Genomic DNA, 17,454 nt, shown 5'->3' on the forward strand with positions numbered 1-17,454 from the left:
GCGGGGCGCGGAGCGGGGCGCAGCCCGCCCGGAGGCGGGGATGGCGGGTAAGGGGCGAGCCCCCGGCCGGGAGCGGGGGACGGGCGCTTCTCCCCGGGCCTTGCGGAGCCCTCGGGGGCGGCGCAGCCCCGCTGTGCCCTCTCTCCCGCGGAGGCTGCTGCCGCGCCCGTCGGCATCGCCCCGGGGCGGCCGGGGGCGTGGGTTTCGCACGGGCTCTGGGGGTGGTGGTGGGGTGTTTGCTCCTCTTCTCCTCCTCTTTTCCCAGCCACCTCCTCGGGGCTGGCCTCTGGCTCGCCATTCCTCGAAGAGCGCCTTTCGGCTGGCCGAAAGGGGAAGCGCTGCCTCCCCCCTGGCCCTCCGGCCTGGAGGGGCCGAGGCGGGCGGGAGGAGGGGTACCGGCTCCCAGACCCCTTCGCCCTCTCTTTCTCTCTCTGCCGAGCCTGCCTGCCGAGAAGCTGGTTGCAGCTTGCACAGCCGGCTTGGGTTCCTTGGGGAAACACTTTGATTTAAAGGCATAAATCTGCTGCCGAGGAGCAGAGCTCAAAACAGCGCAACTTCTGTGACCTGCTGTTGCGTCTTTCATCTGCATACTTGTGTCCCTGTGGCAAGCAAGCCAGTCCCAAATGAGAGAGATCAGTTTCTGCAAGAAATGCGGTTTGTTTTCTTTATTCAACCTAGCACGATCCAGATCTGTATTGGTATTTAGGCTCCTAAGACCTTTGGTGCTGGAAATCAGACACTTGAGTATCTCTTGTGGATTCAACAATTCTCTTTTCCTGTTATCCTTCATTCAGCAGACCCTGAGCCTCCCATATTTCTGCTTGGAGGATTAACTTCTGCACAGCTCTCTCAGCCATCCTCCTTGCTGTGCTAGTTGGCTGTCTGAAATCGCATGATATCATTCTCGCCACAAGAAAGAAAAAAAAAAAACCAAAATGCAAAGGAAGGTAAAAAGAGTGGGAGATTTCCTTCCCTCTGCCTTCATGCAACATGAACCTCTACGCTGCCCCTGGGAATGTTTGTGTGGCTGGGGTAGGAAAGCTGGACTTTATGCCAGCACCAGAGCGGCAGGTAACGGTGCACACTGGGGAGGAGAGATGGCTTCTAGGTCTCGGAAGATCTTTTGCTGTGCTTTGCCTTGCCAGCTAAAAGGATTTGTGCTGGCCTGTGAAGCAGATTTTATTTCTCAAGTGAAAATAGGTAACGCTGGTTGAGTTGATACACAGCTGGGAAGATAGCTCCTTGCACATACCTGCTCCATCACAGCTTGTAGGACTTAATGGAGCAGGTTCACCACTGCTCTAAGGGTTTTCAGTCCGTTGACTTCAGGGGGGTCCCTCTTGCTTTATTTGGTTGACAGAGAGATTGCCTTGTTGCTAACGTATTTTCAGGGCTCCACATGGATGTGTGGAAGATACATGGAAGATACGCTTTTGTGATTCCCCTTTGACTCCAGTACCTGTAGCCAAGGTGCTCCATGGGATTGTGCCCTTGAGAACTTCAGTTTGGTCACTGATGCTTGGGGCATGCACAGGGCAAATGGATCCCCAGGGAAACCCTCCTCTCCCACCCCAGGATCAGAGAGCATGTCCCGGGCTGTGAAAACTCTTGGTCCTCAGAGTTTCCCGTTGTCAGGGGTGGGGAAAAAGGGAAGATGTGTGATAGTCGGGGGGATTGAAGAATGCTTCAGGGATGAAGATGACATCTTCCCTAGACTTCCTACTGTGTATGCTCCTCACTCGTTTATGTACCACTGCCTTCTGCCTCCTGCATATCTAAGGCCCTGGGTGGACACTCAAGATCCTGCTGGACTGATTTGTATGTAAAATGGCTTCTGATGTATCTGAGTCCCATTTGTAAGACTACTGAATCATTTGCAGGATCATACCTCGACTCATGTTCTCCCATGCCCACTCATGCCTTTTACCCTGTGTTCCTCCATCATTCCTCAGACCTTCTCTTTCCTTTTATCCTCCCAGCCCTGGAGAATGCCCCTCTCCAGGCCTGCAGCCTCTCAGAGCAGGAGGAGGAAGAAGACACCATCTGGGAGAAGATTGAGAGTGCACGGCACCAGCTGACCCGCTCCCTGAACCCTGCGAAGCTCACCCCATACCTGCGCCAGTGCCGCGTGATAGATGAGCAGGATGAGGAGGAGGTGCTGAATTCATGCCGATTCCCTTGCAAAAGCAACCAGACAGGTGGGAGAAAGCACAAACTTGAACTTAGATGGGCCTGGTTTGTGGGGGACAGTGTGGTTTTGACATGCAGTGGATGCTACCCAGCATGTGGTGTTGTGGCCTCCTGGTCCCTCCCACTGCAGTGCTACCCCGGCTTTGTTGTTCTCTGAGATGCTCTGCAGCCAGACGTCCCTCTCATCCTCTGTGGGCCTCCCCCTGGGTGCACACAGACGAGGGCAGTGCTCCCACCCCATTCCCTCCTCCAGCCATTCCACCAAGCAGAACTGGTGGAGATGCTATTTCATATCACGAAGCTGGTCTATGCTGTTTTCTCTCTGGTTTGCAGGGAATTCATCCTAGCTCTTTATCCCTTCTTCCAGGTTACCTGATGGACATCCTCCGGCGCCGTGGGAAGCGAGGCTATGAAGCCTTCCTGGAGTCTTTAGAGTTTTACTACCCAGAGCACTACACCCGGCTAACAGGGAGGGAGCCAGCCCAGCGCTGCTCTATGATCCTGGGTAGGGGCAGGTGCTCCGTCCTCCCTTCAGCCGCTGCTCACATGAGAAGGGCCAGAAATCTGTGCATGTGCATGTATAAATCCCTGGTTCATGCTACCTGTGTGTGAGGAACCCCGACAGCTCTGTGCACTGGATCTGGAAGGGAGGGGACCATATGTACATGTGTGATGGACCATGGTGCTGTAAGCCTGGGACAAGAAGGGCTGCAAACCCACAGGAGAGCTTGGCACCCCTTGATGGAAAACAGAGCATTGGGTTGCTTTTTTTGGGGTTACACCTGTCTCAGCAGCCAGGACCTGATTCTCCTTTGTCTCCCCCAGATGAGGAAGGCCCTGAGGGACTAACTCAGTTCCTGATGATGGAGGTGAAGAAGGTGAGGGCTCAACGGAAGGAGCACCTGCTGAAGGAGCACCAGCTCCAGGTGAAAAACCAGGCATTGGAGCAAGAGCAGGCCCGGCTGAAGCAGCAGCTGCAGGAGCTCCTGAAGGTGCAGGAACGTTGCCAGCGGCTGAGAGAGGAGTGGGACACCAACAGCATGGAGCTGCTGAGGCTGAAGGACGAGAACTACATGATGGCCATGCGCTACGCACAGCTCTGTGAGGAGAAGAACATGGCCGTGCTGCGGAGCCGGGACCTGCAGCTGGTGGTACGGTCCCGGGGAGTGCAGGGGTTGGTGGTGGGAGGTGGTGGGGGTCTGACGGCCGAGGGAGATGCATGCAGATGTCCATGCGTGGTGGTCCGTGAGCGTGAAGGAGCTGATGGCAGGTGGGACGGGTGTCAGGGTGCGTGCCCCCTGAGCCGGGCAGAGCATCCAAGTCATGGGCATGGCATGGGAGACTCGCTGCTGCCCTGGGGCAGCTGAAGATACATCACCTAGAGGAAACAGAACCAACTCCTCAGAGGAGCTGCCAGGGCGATGCCTTCCCCGGCATCTCTCAGCTCTCTCAGCCTGGCCGTTGGTACCATGAGATGCCCTGTCTGCTTCTGCACGCTCTTGCTGCCCTGCACAGCCTGCTCTGCTGATGGGCGCCTGCGCTGTGTCCGGGCAGCACAGGCACGCAGCAGGCAGCTGATTCTGTCAAGCTGTGTGTTTGTATTTACTCCTTCCCTGGGAAAGGGCTTGCATTTTCCTCTTTCTAGTGAGGATGGTGGCTGTGCAGCCACCCACGCACGGGGCACTGGGTGCGTGCATGCTGCCTAGAGCTGCCCAGCCCACCTTGCCGCTCATAGAAGCGTTTTGGCCCAGCCTTCATCTCCACCCCCCCCGCTGCTCCCCACCGCCTCCTTGTCTCTCTCATGATGTTTGGGAGAATCATACTGCATACCTGAAGGAATTCCTGACACTGCACTCCAGCTGCCAAGTTCTCACCTCCAGCAAACATGCGCCCATTTCCTGCCTGGGCAAGGACAGCCCCACCTTGAACCTATTAATAACCCAGTTTCCTCAGTGCTCTGCTGCCTCCTGGCATTCCCCCCACCAGTCTGGGCCTGGACCTCTCATGCAGCCCCGTGGTTACCTTTCATTCCTCATCCTGCTCTGCCAGCCCTGGGATACTCCCCTACCTTTTATGCGGTATTCCTACCTTTTATGCGGTATTCCTACCTTTTATGCGGTATTCCTACCTTTTATGCGGTATTCCTACCTTTTATGCGGTATTCCTGCCAATGCCAGCTCCCCTGGGCCTCCTCTGAGCAGGGAGGTGAATCTCTTGTGAGTGACTATGGGGTGCAGGAATCCTGCTGGAAGCAGGGTGGGCCACCAGGTCCCAGCCTGCCTTCCCCTCCTGGCTCCAGGGTCCAGAAGTGACCGGTCCCCGATCACTTGATGAACCCCATCAGTTGTTACAGGTCTGTGAGGACCTCCCTTACTCCTAAAAGTAATGGACCTCCCCTGTCTCCAGTGACATGTTGGTGGAGGAGTGTGAGAGCAGGCCAGGGTGTGATGATGCATCTGTGGTACCCTGCCGCTTCCAGCAGCTTGAGCCTCAAATGCTTCCTAGGCCAGAGGTGACCCCTCCGCACTGGATAGCCTCTAGTGGATTTTTCTGCTGCAAATTTGTTTCTCAGCTGTTCTAGGAGCCGGGAAGCCTTTGAGAGACTCACAGCTGCTGGCCCTGGCAGCGCACCAGAGGTCCCTGGTCCACCCAGGGTCAAGGCACTGAGGATGCCCCAAGGTAGCAAGAAAGTTGTTGCACCAAGAGAGGATCCTGGGACTGAATGCGCTTATGCAAGTACATCTTCCTCCGTTGCCCTGCAGGGAAAAGCTTTTGTGCGCAGCTGTGCTAACCTTGGTCCAATGGCTTCGCGTGGTTGCCCAGCCCTCGCTTTCCTTGCCTCCAGACCCTTTTTCTGCTCAGCGTCTTCTCTGCTTCACTCTCCCGCTAAGGCAGAGGTGCAGGGCTGTGTGTGTCAGACTATGTTTCTTCCCTGGGTTGCAGGTGGACCAGCTGAAATGCAAAGTGACCAGCCTAGAGGAGGAGTGCAGTCTGCTGCGGAAACAGGTGCCTCCGCCGTCGCAGCGAGAGGTGGAGGAGCGGGGCCACCCTGATGCTGTGTCTGAGCTGTGGGCTGAGAACCAGCGGCTCACGGCATCGCTGCAGGAGCTGCAGGGCATGTTGCAGGTACCTGACAGGGCAGGGCAGGCTCCAAGTCACCTCCTGTCCTGGTGACCCCCCAGTGCTGGTGACATGAGCACTGGAAAGATGGGGGACATCGCTGTCCCTTCCTCTGAGCATATTGCTTGGCTGTGGTGGCTGCCATTGCTTCTGGGTCTGGGCAGTGATGGGTCCTTGTTTCCAGCTCTGTCACTCTTGGATGTGCTCACAAGTGTGACTTTGTGCCTTGGAGCGCACAGTAGATTAATGCAGGAGTGATGATGGCAGTCATCACTGCCCTGGTCTGGTGCTCCCTTGGTGCTTGTGGTGCAGTGAGGGTACCCTCTCACCTCCTAGACACCCAGTGAGGTCCCAGTGCCAGGCTCTGAGCAGATCCTGCTGGACATCCTGGAGCATGACTGGAAGGAAGCCCAAGATGACCGGCAGGATCTCTGCCAGAAACTCAACTCCCTCCAGAACGAGCTGCATTGGGCCGAAGAGCTGAGGGATAAGGTAGAGCATCCATCACCGCCCCCGTCCCTGTACACTGAGCAGGGCCTGGAAGCGAGGGGAGGGAGGGGGCTGGAAGCCACAGCAATCACTTCCAGGAGGGCTAATGCTCGCTGCTCGCTGTTGCCAGTACCTCCAGGAGGTGGAAGATCTGCAGCTGAAATACCAGACGCTGCAGAAGGACTGTGATCTCTACAAGCATCGTATGAACACAGTGCTGCTGCAGCTGGAGGAGATCGAAAAAGAGCGGGACCAGGTGAATTGCTCTCCCCGCCAGTTCTCCACTTCCCAGCAGGACCAGGGCTTTTGTCTCTGCCGTGGATACCCCCTCCTTCCCCAGTGGATCTTCCCCATCCATGCCAGAGTGGGAGGTGGGGGTTAGTAGTGCAGTTCTCTGCCTTTTCTCACTCTCAGCCTGGCTCCTTGCAGGCAATCCAGAGCCGCGATGGGGTGCAGCTACAATACTCCCAGAGCTTGATCGAGAAGGACCAGTACCGCAAACGGGTGCGGGCCCTGGAGGAGGAGAGGGACGAGCTCCTAAGCAAGCTGAGCCAGGCAGAAGGGCTGAACAGCACGCTGCAGGCACAACTGCAGCGGTGCCAAGGCAGTCGCAGCCTGGGCAAGGTGAGGGTGGCTAGAAAGAAGGGAGAACAGAGAAGGCAGAGGGGTTAGGACTGATTTCTGGGGGATGCAATGGGATGATGGAGTCCCTTCTCTCCCAGATGTGCAGCTCTTCCTACTCCCTCTGCTCCAACCTTAGCAGCACCTGGAGCCTTGTAGACAACCCTACCAGCTTTACAACTGGACTTGTGGATGCACTGGGGGTTTCTGCTATCCCGTTCCCAGGGGATTCGGCCACTCAGAGCATGGTGAGCACTTGATCATGAGAGGCTGACCCTCAGCTGAGGGCAGTGGGGACCCACGCTGCTCAAGAAGGGCACAGAGGCATCAGAGTGGGCTCATCATGGGGCTGTGACTTGGTGGAAGACTGGGCATGGGGTGGTGTGTAAGGTGGGAGCAGGTCGCAGGTGCGAAGCTTTCTTCTCAGTCTCTAACAAACCGGCCAACGCTGCACCAAAGCATGTAGCACTCAGCTGGGTGGGAAAGAGGGGGAAGTGAAACTCTCTTCATCTCATATGACATCCTAGAGATCAACAGCCCCATGTAAGATGTTATCCTCCCCAAAAAACTGTTTAGTTTACACATGCTGGGGGAGAAATCCCAGCTCTTTTGAATCCTGTAGCAGCACCGTATTGTTTTTAATGGAGTCAGGTTCTTGGCAATTTCCCTTTGACTCTTTGAGCCCTCATCCTAGAGCATTCTCAAGTGGGTAGTCCTACAGGTTACTCACACCTCAGGGTGTGCGGTGGCTAAAAGTGAAATACAATTACAAGGTTGGCTATTCCTTTCATCTGCTACTACTCCTATAGCTTGTACATTGCAAAAAGATGGGGATGCAGTGTTGTGCATCTCCATCCGTGCTCTCTCCTTGGGAAAACAAGATGCCCCTGGGTGTTTGGAGGGAGGTGGATGATCCCTGAAGAGGCATGTGGTACCCTAGGAGCTGTTTGCAACCTCTCCCAAAGGGAGGGGAGAGGTGGTGGGTGTTGGTGTTAGCAGGCATCTCTCTCTCACTCTGCCCAAGTAGGTGACTCCCGACAGTGAGAAGGATATCAACCGCCTTTCCACCTTCCCTTTTCCTCCTTGTATCGGCTCCATCCTCCGTCGGCAGCGGGAAGACAGGTGCATGCCCTACAAAAGGTGATTACTGGGGGCTGCTTGAGGCTGTGTCTCCTCTGGGGCGGGGTTTAGGGGCCAGGGAGAGCAGGCTGGCAGGGGAGGGGGGAGCCTGGAGTGGGGACTGGGACTGAGAGTGGGAAGACTGGCTGGGAGCTGCCTGCTGGCTGGGGGGGTGCTTCTGGGGAGTGGGGGAAGGCTATGGGGATAGGGTTGAGAACAGGATGCACACAGGCTTTGGAAAAGCTGCTGCGTCACAGCTCACCTTTGTGTCTCCTTTGTAGCTTGTCCTGTGGCTCCTTTAGCAGCATTGAAGATGCAACAGGTACCAGGGTGGGGGCTTTCCCCAAAGGGCTTAGCTAAAAAGAAGTGGTGGCTGTGGGGAGAGGGGTTGGACAACTGACCCTCCCTCGCGCCTTTGGTTTGTGCAGCTCACTGCGAGGGCTCCGCACCTGTAGCAGGGTGCTGTGGACCCACACGTCCCCTCCGCTGCTATGCCAGGCACAGCAGCTGGAAAAGCTGGCTTGTCCTCTGCAGAACAGGTAGCTATTCACATCAGCTCTGTTTAATTCATGGAGAGCTGCGTTTGATGGAGAACTTGATGTGGAGTTGAGGGAGTAGGTAACAGAAGAGAGAAATGCCTTTGCCCTGGCGTGTTATTGGGTTGTACAACCCTGGGTGATGGGTTGCAAATCTCCTGGAGTAGAGCTCCTGGTGCTGGCAGGTCCTGTGGTGGGTGCTGGTGGCTGATCTCCTTCAGGCATATCCAGGTGGCCGTGGCTGCTGCTGCCTTCTGACCGAAACGCTAATGAAGGGAGCAAAGATTTGCTTGTTCTCAGGAGACACAGGAAACCCTTTCCAGGAGGGTGACCATTCAAAGCCTCCCTGCAGCCTCAATTTCCCAGTCAGATGCTAGAAAATGCCCAGGAGGGGTGTGACAGACCCTTGCCACCCCGAGAACGTGAGCTCCCTGCAGCGCTCGGAGAGGTGATGTGCCCCCTCTCTCCCTCTTGCTCTCTTTCCTAGGCAGTGGTTTTGCTAGCGCCTCGCTTGGGGCCTTCTCCTCTTCTTCCAGCAGTACCTACGCCAGGGTGAAGTCGGAGATCTGCTTGTCCACGCTTCCCAGCCATGAGGAGGTCACCAGGAGGTGACTGCTGCTCTCTGAGCTAGGCACTCTGAACCGGCTGCTTGGGGGGACGTTTTGCGGTGCTGGGGGACCACGCTTGGGAGGTCTTTCCTTACTGCTTTGCGGGCTCTTTATTGCTAGTGGGAGAGGAGAGAAATGACGATCCTATAGTCCTTGCTTCCTAGCAGGACGCCATTTTTTTGTCCTGTCCCATATGTTATGGCAGGGGTGGGGATGTTGCCCTGGGCAGGACACACATCTGTCTAGGTAGGGAGAGGTCCAGGGGAGCCCAGCTTGGCTTTGGTGTTGGGGCTGGTGAGGTGGAACGGGTCATGGGGGTTCATAAGCTCCGTGTGTGTGCCCTGGTGATGGCTGTGAATCGTGAGCTCTGTACCTCATGGCCCTCAGTACAATAAACACCCTGTAGCTTGACACAAGGTGTGGGGGACCGGTTCTTAGAAAAGGCAGCAAACTTCAGTTGCTAGACTTGGTGTTTCTCTTTGCCAGGTCACTGGTGGTACAGCTCACTAGTGTGGGTCACCCCAGCAACCCCCCACCCCAGGAGAAGAGGCTTGGAGCAGACATCTCCATCCTTGGAGGGAACAGGACAGGGATTTACGTCCAGTGGGTCAAGCCAAGCTCACGGGCCGAAGATGCAGGACTCAGGGAAGGGTGCCGGCTCATTGAGGTGAGTCTGGGAATGGGCTCGCTTTGTGGGTTTGCAAGGCATCTGGGATGATGCAAGGAATGCGGAGCGAGCCCCAGTGCAAGCTGGCAGCTACCCAGCTTGAAGTCCAGCTCCATTTCTCTTGTTTCCCAGGACTGCTCCCTGCCTAGAGCTTTATGCAGCACAAACACCCATCCAGGTCTCATGGCACTCGAGTGTACCTGTGCATGTAAAAATGCTGAGACCTTCTGAAACACTTCTTTCTGCTCTGGGGGGGGGACAAACAAAAAGGAGTCACACAGATTAAGATGGCAATGTGGCTATATGTCCCTGGAGTTGTCTGTCACCTTGTAGTATTTCAGAGCAGTTTGCATCCTGCATCCTGCACATGTCCATTGTGAAGTGATCAATTCTAGAATGACATTTCTCAGGCCTTCATGACCTCTCTGAGCTATAGAGAATAATTGCTCTGAAGTAAGCTCCTGGAGGGAGGGAAGAATGACACCACTTGAAATTCAGCTACGCTACTTGAATTAATATCCCACCTGTAACTGAAAATAAACCAGCTCTCCCGCCCCCACTCCCACATGTGTTCATGCACACACGTTTGCTTTCACAGCAGCCTGGCATCCGGACTGGGTGGTGGCTGGCAGCAGGTATTTCAGAGGCAGAGGAGGGAACCAGAGGCAGACTGAGGATGCCTTGTCCTCAGGTAGAGCTTTCCCTGGGCCTGCCTTGCTCTGTAACGTCTCTTGGGTAACCCTGATGGGTGAGGTAGCTGGGGGCAGAGCCTGCTCTTCCAGCCCCTAGGTCTAACGGCATCAGGTCCTTGCTAGCTGAGGGTGCCGTCGTTGAAGGAAGAGGTGCTTTCCCTGGAGAACTGCACGCGGGAGGTCGCCTACCTGAGCCTGCTGCATTGGGATGAGCCCTCCAGTCTTGTCTTCCAGCTGGACCTGGAAGGTAAGGCCCTGGCAGCTGGGTCTCCTTTGAGTCTGAGCTCTCTGCCTCCCTTTCCAGATCCTCCACCCAGCCCTGGAGGTAAATCTCAGTTATTCTCTCTCCTTTCCTGTTTGGTCCTAGGCCACCATGTGTGACACAGGGGTTGGCCGTAGCTCCGGTAGCTTTCCCTGTCTCGTGTGACATGTGCATCCTCTGAGTTACAGGATGGAGGTACAGACCTTCTGTCTGTTTGCCTCCTCTGCACCCCCCATCCCAATCTGTAGCATCACAGCTGTGCTGGGGACTTGCCTATCTTGTCGGTGACGGTTGTCTCCTGTGTCCCCACCGATGACCTATATCTCCTGCTTCAGGATACCAGCCTCTGCGGGAAGCCCTAGAAGAAGGGAAGAAGTTTTCTGGAGACTCGTTCTATGTACGCACCAACCTGTCCCTCCTGGAGCCATCAGACCCTTACGCACTGTGCGTCAAGTGTCGGGAGATCCTCCATGTCACAGACACCATGCACAAAGGGCGGCTGGAGTGGTACTGTTCCCGCGTCGATCCCTTGACCATGCGTGACCTGGACAAGGGGACTGTGCCCAACTACAGCAGGTAACCAGGGCGAGGAGGAAGGCAGGAGGGGTACCTGGGGTACCTACCCCATTTATCTGTGGTGAGCATCCCCTAGGAGTCGTGAGGGGTGCAGACTCGCCTCTTCATAGTGTGGGCTGCCCAAGCCTTGTATGGGGGACCAGTGTGGTAGTATTTGGGTGCCTTTGAGAGACTGGGAGGTTGAGTGAGGGCTTTGATATGCCTGTGTTTCAGCGCGTCTCTGTCTGGTTTGGCGAAGAGGTCACAGCAGGCTACGATCCCTGGGGGCTCTAGAGTTGCTTGAGTGCAACCTCTCTGTCTTTTCAGGGCTCACCAGCTTTTGAAGATCCAGGAGAAGGGCCAGATGCCTGGGCAGCAGAGGGGCCACAGAAATAACGTAAGCCAAAGAAGCCAGCAATGAGCACCATGTGTGTGTGCCTATGGCCACCCCACCACCTCGGCACACAATCTGTCCCACTCTGTTGGTAAATCGACTCGTATAGAGGTGGCAGCTGGGTTAGCAAGCAGAGCAGGGGCTTATAGCCCAGGCAGTGTTACTGCTCTGTGGCTGCTTTCCTACCCCCTCCCCACTTCCCAGACTGAACCTGATGGGCGGCAGACCTGGTCCCGTGCTTTTTGTATGTGTGCTCCATCCCCTTTGACAGCGGGTGTTCTGCAGCCAGCTCTGTGTGTGTGTGTTTGAAATTGTCTATGCTCTCAGCTTTATTGCCCTCACTTTCTCCTCAGCTAAAGAAACGGGCCTTGGACCAACTGCGCCTGGTGAAACCCAAACCGCAGAGGAGCCCAGAACAGCCCCCTCAGCAGCTGTGGCTGGACCCCTGCTCAGGTGAGCTGTTACCCTGCACCTGCCCCATCACCTTTGGAGACCCAGTCGTCCCCTGTGAGCACTGAAGGGACGCTGGCATCTGGGATGCCTCAGTCTCTTTGCCCAGGATCCCTCTAATAACCCTACTAATGGGATTTTGGGAAGCTCATGCTCCTTTTCCTAGGCTTTATGGGGCTTTGCATTGCTTCTGTGGTTCTTGGGGTCATCTAACTTTTTGTGGAGAATAAACCACTGTGTAACTCAAGGGAGTCCCAGGAAATGGGCAAGGGGGACTACAGCCAGGGTATCTGCCTGTGGGTGAGTGTTGTAACCAGGGTAGGATCTCTCCTGGGACATAAGATGGTTGATAGGTGCCTCCATGAGTCAGGATGAGGTGGTGGTAGAGGAAGAACAGGATGGTCTGTGGGCTAGTGGCAGCCTCATCTCCCATGTTCTCACCTTTGGCTTTCTCTTCTTCATTCCTGTCTTCCAGACCCGGACATGAGCCTGAAGCCTTACAGCCTGGTGCGCCCTGTGGTGGTCAAGACACCCCGTCCTGTGGTGCTGTCACCTAACTGCATTGCACCACGGCTCATCAGGAACCTGCTGGACTTGCCCACCTCTCGCCTGGACTTCCACATGTGCCCAGCAGGTAGGCAGCAATGAGTGGTTGACATGTCCAAGGCTGTTTCAGGAGCCTATGGCTACCTATGAGGTAGAGTACACAAGCCTCCTACTTCCCAGGGCTGCTTTCCCATTTTACCTCCTGCCACTTAGCCATACGGTGGAAAGCCAAGATGTTGCTCAAGTATGTCACTTCTGCGGAGGCCTTGGTGAGTCCAATTCAGGGAAGAGGTGCTTTTAGTCCCGGAAGTATGAGACGTGGTCTCATGGGACTCTTGGAGAGGACGTGAGGCATCTCTTCAGTGGCTAAGTGTGGGGGTCTCTCAGTCTTCCTAGACAATACCCGTTGACAGGTCACCTTTTTGGGCTGAGTATCTTCAAGATGTTCCCTCCTATTTTTAACTGTGTCCTATCCCTTTGGCCCACAGGGAAGCCACCCCTCTCTTCTGGTCTCCTGGGGCATGGGGATCCTCTCTCTTCCCTTGAGCGGGTGGCGGTGGCATTGCCTTGCTGCTCTGGGTGGCTCTTCCCAGAGATGAAACCCCTGGCTGAGGTGGGATCTGCAGGTTGACTTCATACCAGTTCTTCCTTCCCAGGAATGAGAGGACCCAGCCTTAGTGCTGCTGTCCCCTTCCTTCTGCCAGCAGCGTGAGGCTGACACACTGCTGCAGAGGCTGCTGGGGAAAGGGCTTTTTTCCCATAGGGAATTTTCACAGAGGACAACTCCTTCTTTCCCCCTTCCTCCTCCCTTCTCCATCTGTCTCCTTTCCCCGTGTTTAGAGTTCTCCCTTTGCCAACTGCAGGACTGAAAAATGAGTCGGTATATTTTTTTGGGGTGGTGGTGATGGAGGTAGTGAAAAATCTCTGGTTTGCTGAAGAAGGACGGCTCTGCAGATTTTGGCCACTGGGCTCCTTATCTGAGTGACTTGGCCATATATCCTGTCCTACTGAGCCCTCTGCAGGGTCCTCCTCACATTGCATGGGGACATGCTTTGAAGCCATTACTGCGGCTGGGGACTTTACACCGGGGGCAAAAACTCTGTTTTCCTCTGCCAGTTTTGCCTGTTGCGAGGGAAGGAAGGTGATCTGGGAGCCCCGAGCTGTTTCTCTTTTCTTCGCTGCCTGTATTTTCCCTTGGAGAACTCCCCAGCCAGTGCAGAGCCTGCTGCTCCCAAAGGACAGATGGCTTTGTGGTATCCAGCTCTACCTGAGAAGTACCCTTTGTCACCAGGCAGAGGTAGCAGAGGATGCCCACTCAGCCTGGGGCTTGGGAGAGCTGGAACATGCTCTGGACCCAATTCCAGGCATGCCTTTTCCTAAATACATTACTTTGTTTCTGTCTTAGGGGTGAGCAGCTCCTAAAAGCCTTGTTAGGTTCCCTGCTTGTGTTTCAGTGGCAGTGTGGGCAGCTGCCTAGAGCAGCATGGTCAGCAGGTAGAGCCCGGCGCCTGCTTCAGCCACGCCAGGCTGCAGAGCCTGTGGCTGCCAAGTGAGGTCTCTGTGCGTGCATTGTCTTGTCTTCTGGTGGGAGTTACCAGCGGCACCTGGCAGTCATTGCTTCGACCACGCCGGACCTCGCTGTCCTGCCAGCTCTGCCCCCAGTTCTCTCCCTCAGCATCACCTCTGCTCCTGTCCTGCCTGGTGTTGCCTTGGCTGCTGGGTGCTGTCGTTCTGCCTCTGAGTGGGGGGAGCTGGCTCAGGCTCCGACAAAAGGAGGTTCAGCTTGCCCCCAATCTTCCTCTCACTCTCCTGCGTGCTCCCCTTGCTTCCCCAGCCCTGCCACTCACTGGAGCCATCTACAAGCCCATGCAGCTCACAAACCCTGCAGAAAACCTACCTGGCAAATTAAAGTGATTATTTTTTTGCCATCTCTGTTATGAAGAGGGTGGGACAGTGTGGCAGTGGGGAAGGGGGAATAATGGCTGTGAGCTGGCTTAGGCTGCTGCGGTACCGCAACACAAGTGCTGCTCTTGCCCTGCAAGGTGTCTTCAGCTGTGATATCTTGCTTGTTCTGTACACAGAAAGGTGCAGGAGATCCATGCCAATGTGTAATGTTGTATAATTAGACTCACTCTCCAGAATCCATAAACAGTGAACTCGATAAGCATCAGCGCGGCAGCAAACGTGCAGGATCTGAGGTAGAAAGTGCATGCAAAAGGGAGAAGGGGCTGATGTTTCCCTTTTCATATCTCCTCTTGGCTCGCAGAGAAGCTGACAGAAGGGGATCCCAGCGCTACCCACGCTCAGGAGCACCCTGTGTCTAGAAGTGCCCCCCAGGACTGGAGAGAGAGCAGGCAAATCCGCATGATCCGAGAGGCAATGGAGAAGGTGCCGAGCTGTTTGGTGTGGGGAGAGAGGGCCAGGGTGGGGCACCCCATTCAGATTGGAGGAGAGGAGGGGACAGCGGAGCAGGGGAAGAGGGAGGGCGGTGTGGTGATAGAGAAGGAGCTGCTTGCTTGGGGACTGTGTAATTTGGAGGGTTTTTTAGGTCCAGGTGCTGTGGGGTTGTGGAGCAGCAGATACGGACTTTTCCCTGAGTCTCTGTTGAGCTCAGGTGAAAGAAATGGCAACTGGGGATTCATGGGGGAGGTGGTGGGAAATGCCACACACAGAATTGACTTCCCTGCTCTCACATTCCTCATCTTCACCAAAGCGGCAACAGCTCTGCTCAGGGCAGATGGAGAAATATGGGGCTGTAGGTGACAACGGTGACAAAGGGGATGTGAAGATGGGCTGTGGCTGAGCGAGGGGTCTGGTGGGCTCTTGGGTTGGTGGTGATGGATTGGGTGACCCTGCTCTTTCATTCTCCCCTTCCCTCTTGGCCCTGTCTGTAAATCCCACATTTAATGGAATTACTATTGGAAAAGCAATGATATTTCACAGTATGGGGTTTGATTTAATGTAACTGTCAGGGGCTGGGGTTATTTTTTCTCCATTTAAATCAGTAAATCTGTTCAATTTCCCTTCCAGAATAAACACTGCCTGCTAGAGCTGGGAGTTCAGAGTGTGAGGGATCTAATTAAAAGTGAAATATACCCCGTCGTTATCCATGTCGAGGTCACAGAGAAGAACGTTAGAGGACTCAGGTAAGAAAAGACAGAGTGGCATGGATGAAGGGTATTGCAGGAGGAGAGAGAAGGGAGAAACAAGGACTGGGGTGGGAGCACTAGCTCTGTGTGTTGGGGTGGGCCGCTGTGAGGGGAAAAAAGGGCAGAAAAATTGGCTTTGTGTGCATGTGAGGGAGTTCCTGGGTGTTTTTGCCATGCCGTCTCTCTATGCCAAGGGTAACACTTGTCCCTGTGTTTTCCCCAGGAGCTTGCTGGGGAAGGTGGGACAGCGGGACTCGGAGGTGCTGAAGGTGTGCCGCAGTGCGGAGCAGGCTCTCCACACTCTGCCGTGCTCGTGGGCCCGCGTGGAGCCCCACGCCTGGAGCCACGCTGAGGAGCTGCCCAAGGTGGTTCGGGGATGCATCTTCCAGGAGCAAACCCGCCCACTGTGGATCGAGGAGGGCGACGACTGAGCTGGGGGTAGCAGAGCGGGCACTGCCAGCTACCATCCCCAAGAGATATTCTCGGAGGTCCCTGCCTCCCCAAGCTCCTCCAGGTAGCGTGTCCTTCCTCCCCGAGGGGATGCCGGCAGCAAAGGCCCACAGGGGTAGCCTTTCTGGTCCCTTTGAGGCCACCAAGAGCCGGGGCATAACACATGCTGCCTCCCCAGTCTGAGCTTTCTGTATTTTATTGGAGAGATGTCTTCCACCATCATGGTGGAAACCACCCTTGTGAGCTGTTCCCCATCACCTTGGGCTGCCGTTGTCTGGTACGTGGTCACATCACCAGATGGGGAATGTGGGGGAACTGTGTAGGATCAGGCTGTGTAGGAGCATATCTCACAAACATTTTAAGCCCTTCCCCCATCACCTCCGTCTCTCCTGCCCTGCAGCACTGTGTGCTCTGGGTCCCCTCTTCCCCTGTCTACCTCGCCTCCAGCCCCACGGTGCAGGGAGCACAGCTCATGTGCCAACACCCTGCCGCGGCTGAAGTGACACTAAGCTTGCAACAAACCCTCGTTTTATAGGAGCTGTACTCCTTATTGCTTGTAAATTATTAATGGAGCCTTTTATTGGCAAACCACATATAAAGGAGAATTAAATACCATTCATCATGGGAATGGGTGGCAGGCTATGGGCTTGTGTGTTACTGGGAGGATTCAGGCGATGCACGACAGTGTGTTTTTCTTCCTCGTCTAGCTGAGGCCCAACGGCCCAGGCCTCCAGGGGAAGGAGGGAGCACTGCTCTTGCTGTTATAGGGCAGCAAGAGGTGTGGGGAGAGGGCAGGTGGGTTGTGCCACAGACCTAGCTCCGTCCCATTTCTACTTGCCCCCTGTTTTTCAGTCCCTTGCCTCTCCCTAGTGCTGATGTTGGCCAGGTTGCTCTGGGAAAGCCAGAGAAAAGCTCACTTGATGTGTCTGGCTGAGGTGCCTAGAGCTTCGCATCCTTCCATGCCCTGGTTATCGTGAAGTGACAAGCCAGCTACCTTGTCCTCCTGGGGGACAGTAGTGAGACTGAGCCCAGCCACACTGCCAAGAGATTGGAGATCCTCTTGCCCCTCCAATGGGGGCTGTTCTCACCGTGACATGGGGCCGAGTGCGGGTTCAGATTCTGGCAGAGGGAAGATGGAGGGTTTGGGTATCAGCAGCCGTGCTCACCCACCCTGGCACGGTCCTGACTCCTAACCAACTGCTGTTATTAGCCCTGCTGTGGGAAAGGGGGTCCAGGATACCCACGCCATGGAGAGGTGGTGGTTGTGGTGGTAGATGGTCTTTCCTGGGGCATGCAAGAGGAAAATGGAATCTGTGGCTCTGGGAGGCTTCGTGGGGCACGAGCCCTGGCAGACGGCTGAGCCCACTGCTCCTGGGGTCAATGGGAGAAGATGGGCAACCAGTCCCAGAGAGTCAAGTCCTCTCTGTATCTTCCTTGCCCCTGCTATTAGGGCACTGCTAGTGCCACGCACATTCGAAGCTCTGAGCAAAGATTAACTTGTTATCTTCACAGGTCCCCTGTGTGGTGTTATTTCAGGCTCTAAACCAGTTGCCTGTGTCTTTTATGAGGACGAGAGTGAATGGGGGGAGGAAAGAAAATGAAAAGA

At 55.4% G+C, this 17,454-nt stretch overlaps 1 protein-coding gene across 3 annotated transcripts in view; it reads left to right on the forward strand.

The window, feature by feature from the left end:
• CARD10 (caspase recruitment domain family member 10) overlaps positions 1-17,454 on the forward strand; it is a 21,888-nt gene continuing 4,434 nt past the window's right edge. The window contains exons 1-21 of one of the 3 annotated variants that reach the window (XR_012995384.1): positions 1-47; positions 1,980-2,198; positions 2,558-2,695; positions 3,016-3,341; positions 5,134-5,316; positions 5,647-5,802; positions 5,930-6,055; positions 6,229-6,423; positions 6,522-6,668; positions 7,448-7,560; positions 7,821-7,861; positions 8,563-8,683; positions 9,170-9,350; positions 10,166-10,289; positions 10,640-10,880; positions 11,187-11,256; positions 11,607-11,706; positions 12,179-12,337; positions 14,516-14,637; positions 15,280-15,395; positions 15,622-15,912. Coding sequence is in view for 2 of the 3 variants with exons in the window: in XM_076338176.1 (XP_076194291.1) it covers positions 41-47; positions 1,980-2,198; positions 2,558-2,695; positions 3,016-3,341; positions 5,134-5,316; positions 5,647-5,802; positions 5,930-6,055; positions 6,229-6,423; positions 6,522-6,668; positions 7,448-7,560; positions 7,821-7,861; positions 8,563-8,683; positions 9,170-9,350; positions 10,166-10,289; positions 10,640-10,880; positions 11,187-11,256; positions 11,607-11,706; positions 12,179-12,337; positions 14,516-14,637; positions 15,280-15,395; positions 15,622-15,829 (3,093 nt within the window). In the remaining variant the exon portion in view is untranslated. Of the gene's footprint in view, positions 48-1,979; positions 2,199-2,557; positions 2,696-3,015; positions 3,342-5,133; positions 5,317-5,646; positions 5,803-5,929; positions 6,056-6,228; positions 6,424-6,521; positions 6,669-7,447; positions 7,561-7,820; positions 7,862-8,562; positions 8,684-9,169; positions 9,351-10,165; positions 10,290-10,639; positions 10,881-11,186; positions 11,257-11,606; positions 11,707-12,178; positions 12,338-14,515; positions 14,638-15,279; positions 15,396-15,621; positions 16,483-17,454 lie in introns of those variants that run through there. The other 2 variants (XM_076338176.1, XM_076338187.1) reach the window with 2 other exon arrangements.

The sequence above is a fragment of the Aptenodytes patagonicus genome, chromosome 1 (assembly GCF_965638725.1).
Source record: "Aptenodytes patagonicus chromosome 1, bAptPat1.pri.cur, whole genome shotgun sequence".
NCBI lineage: Eukaryota > Metazoa > Chordata > Aves > Sphenisciformes > Spheniscidae > Aptenodytes > Aptenodytes patagonicus.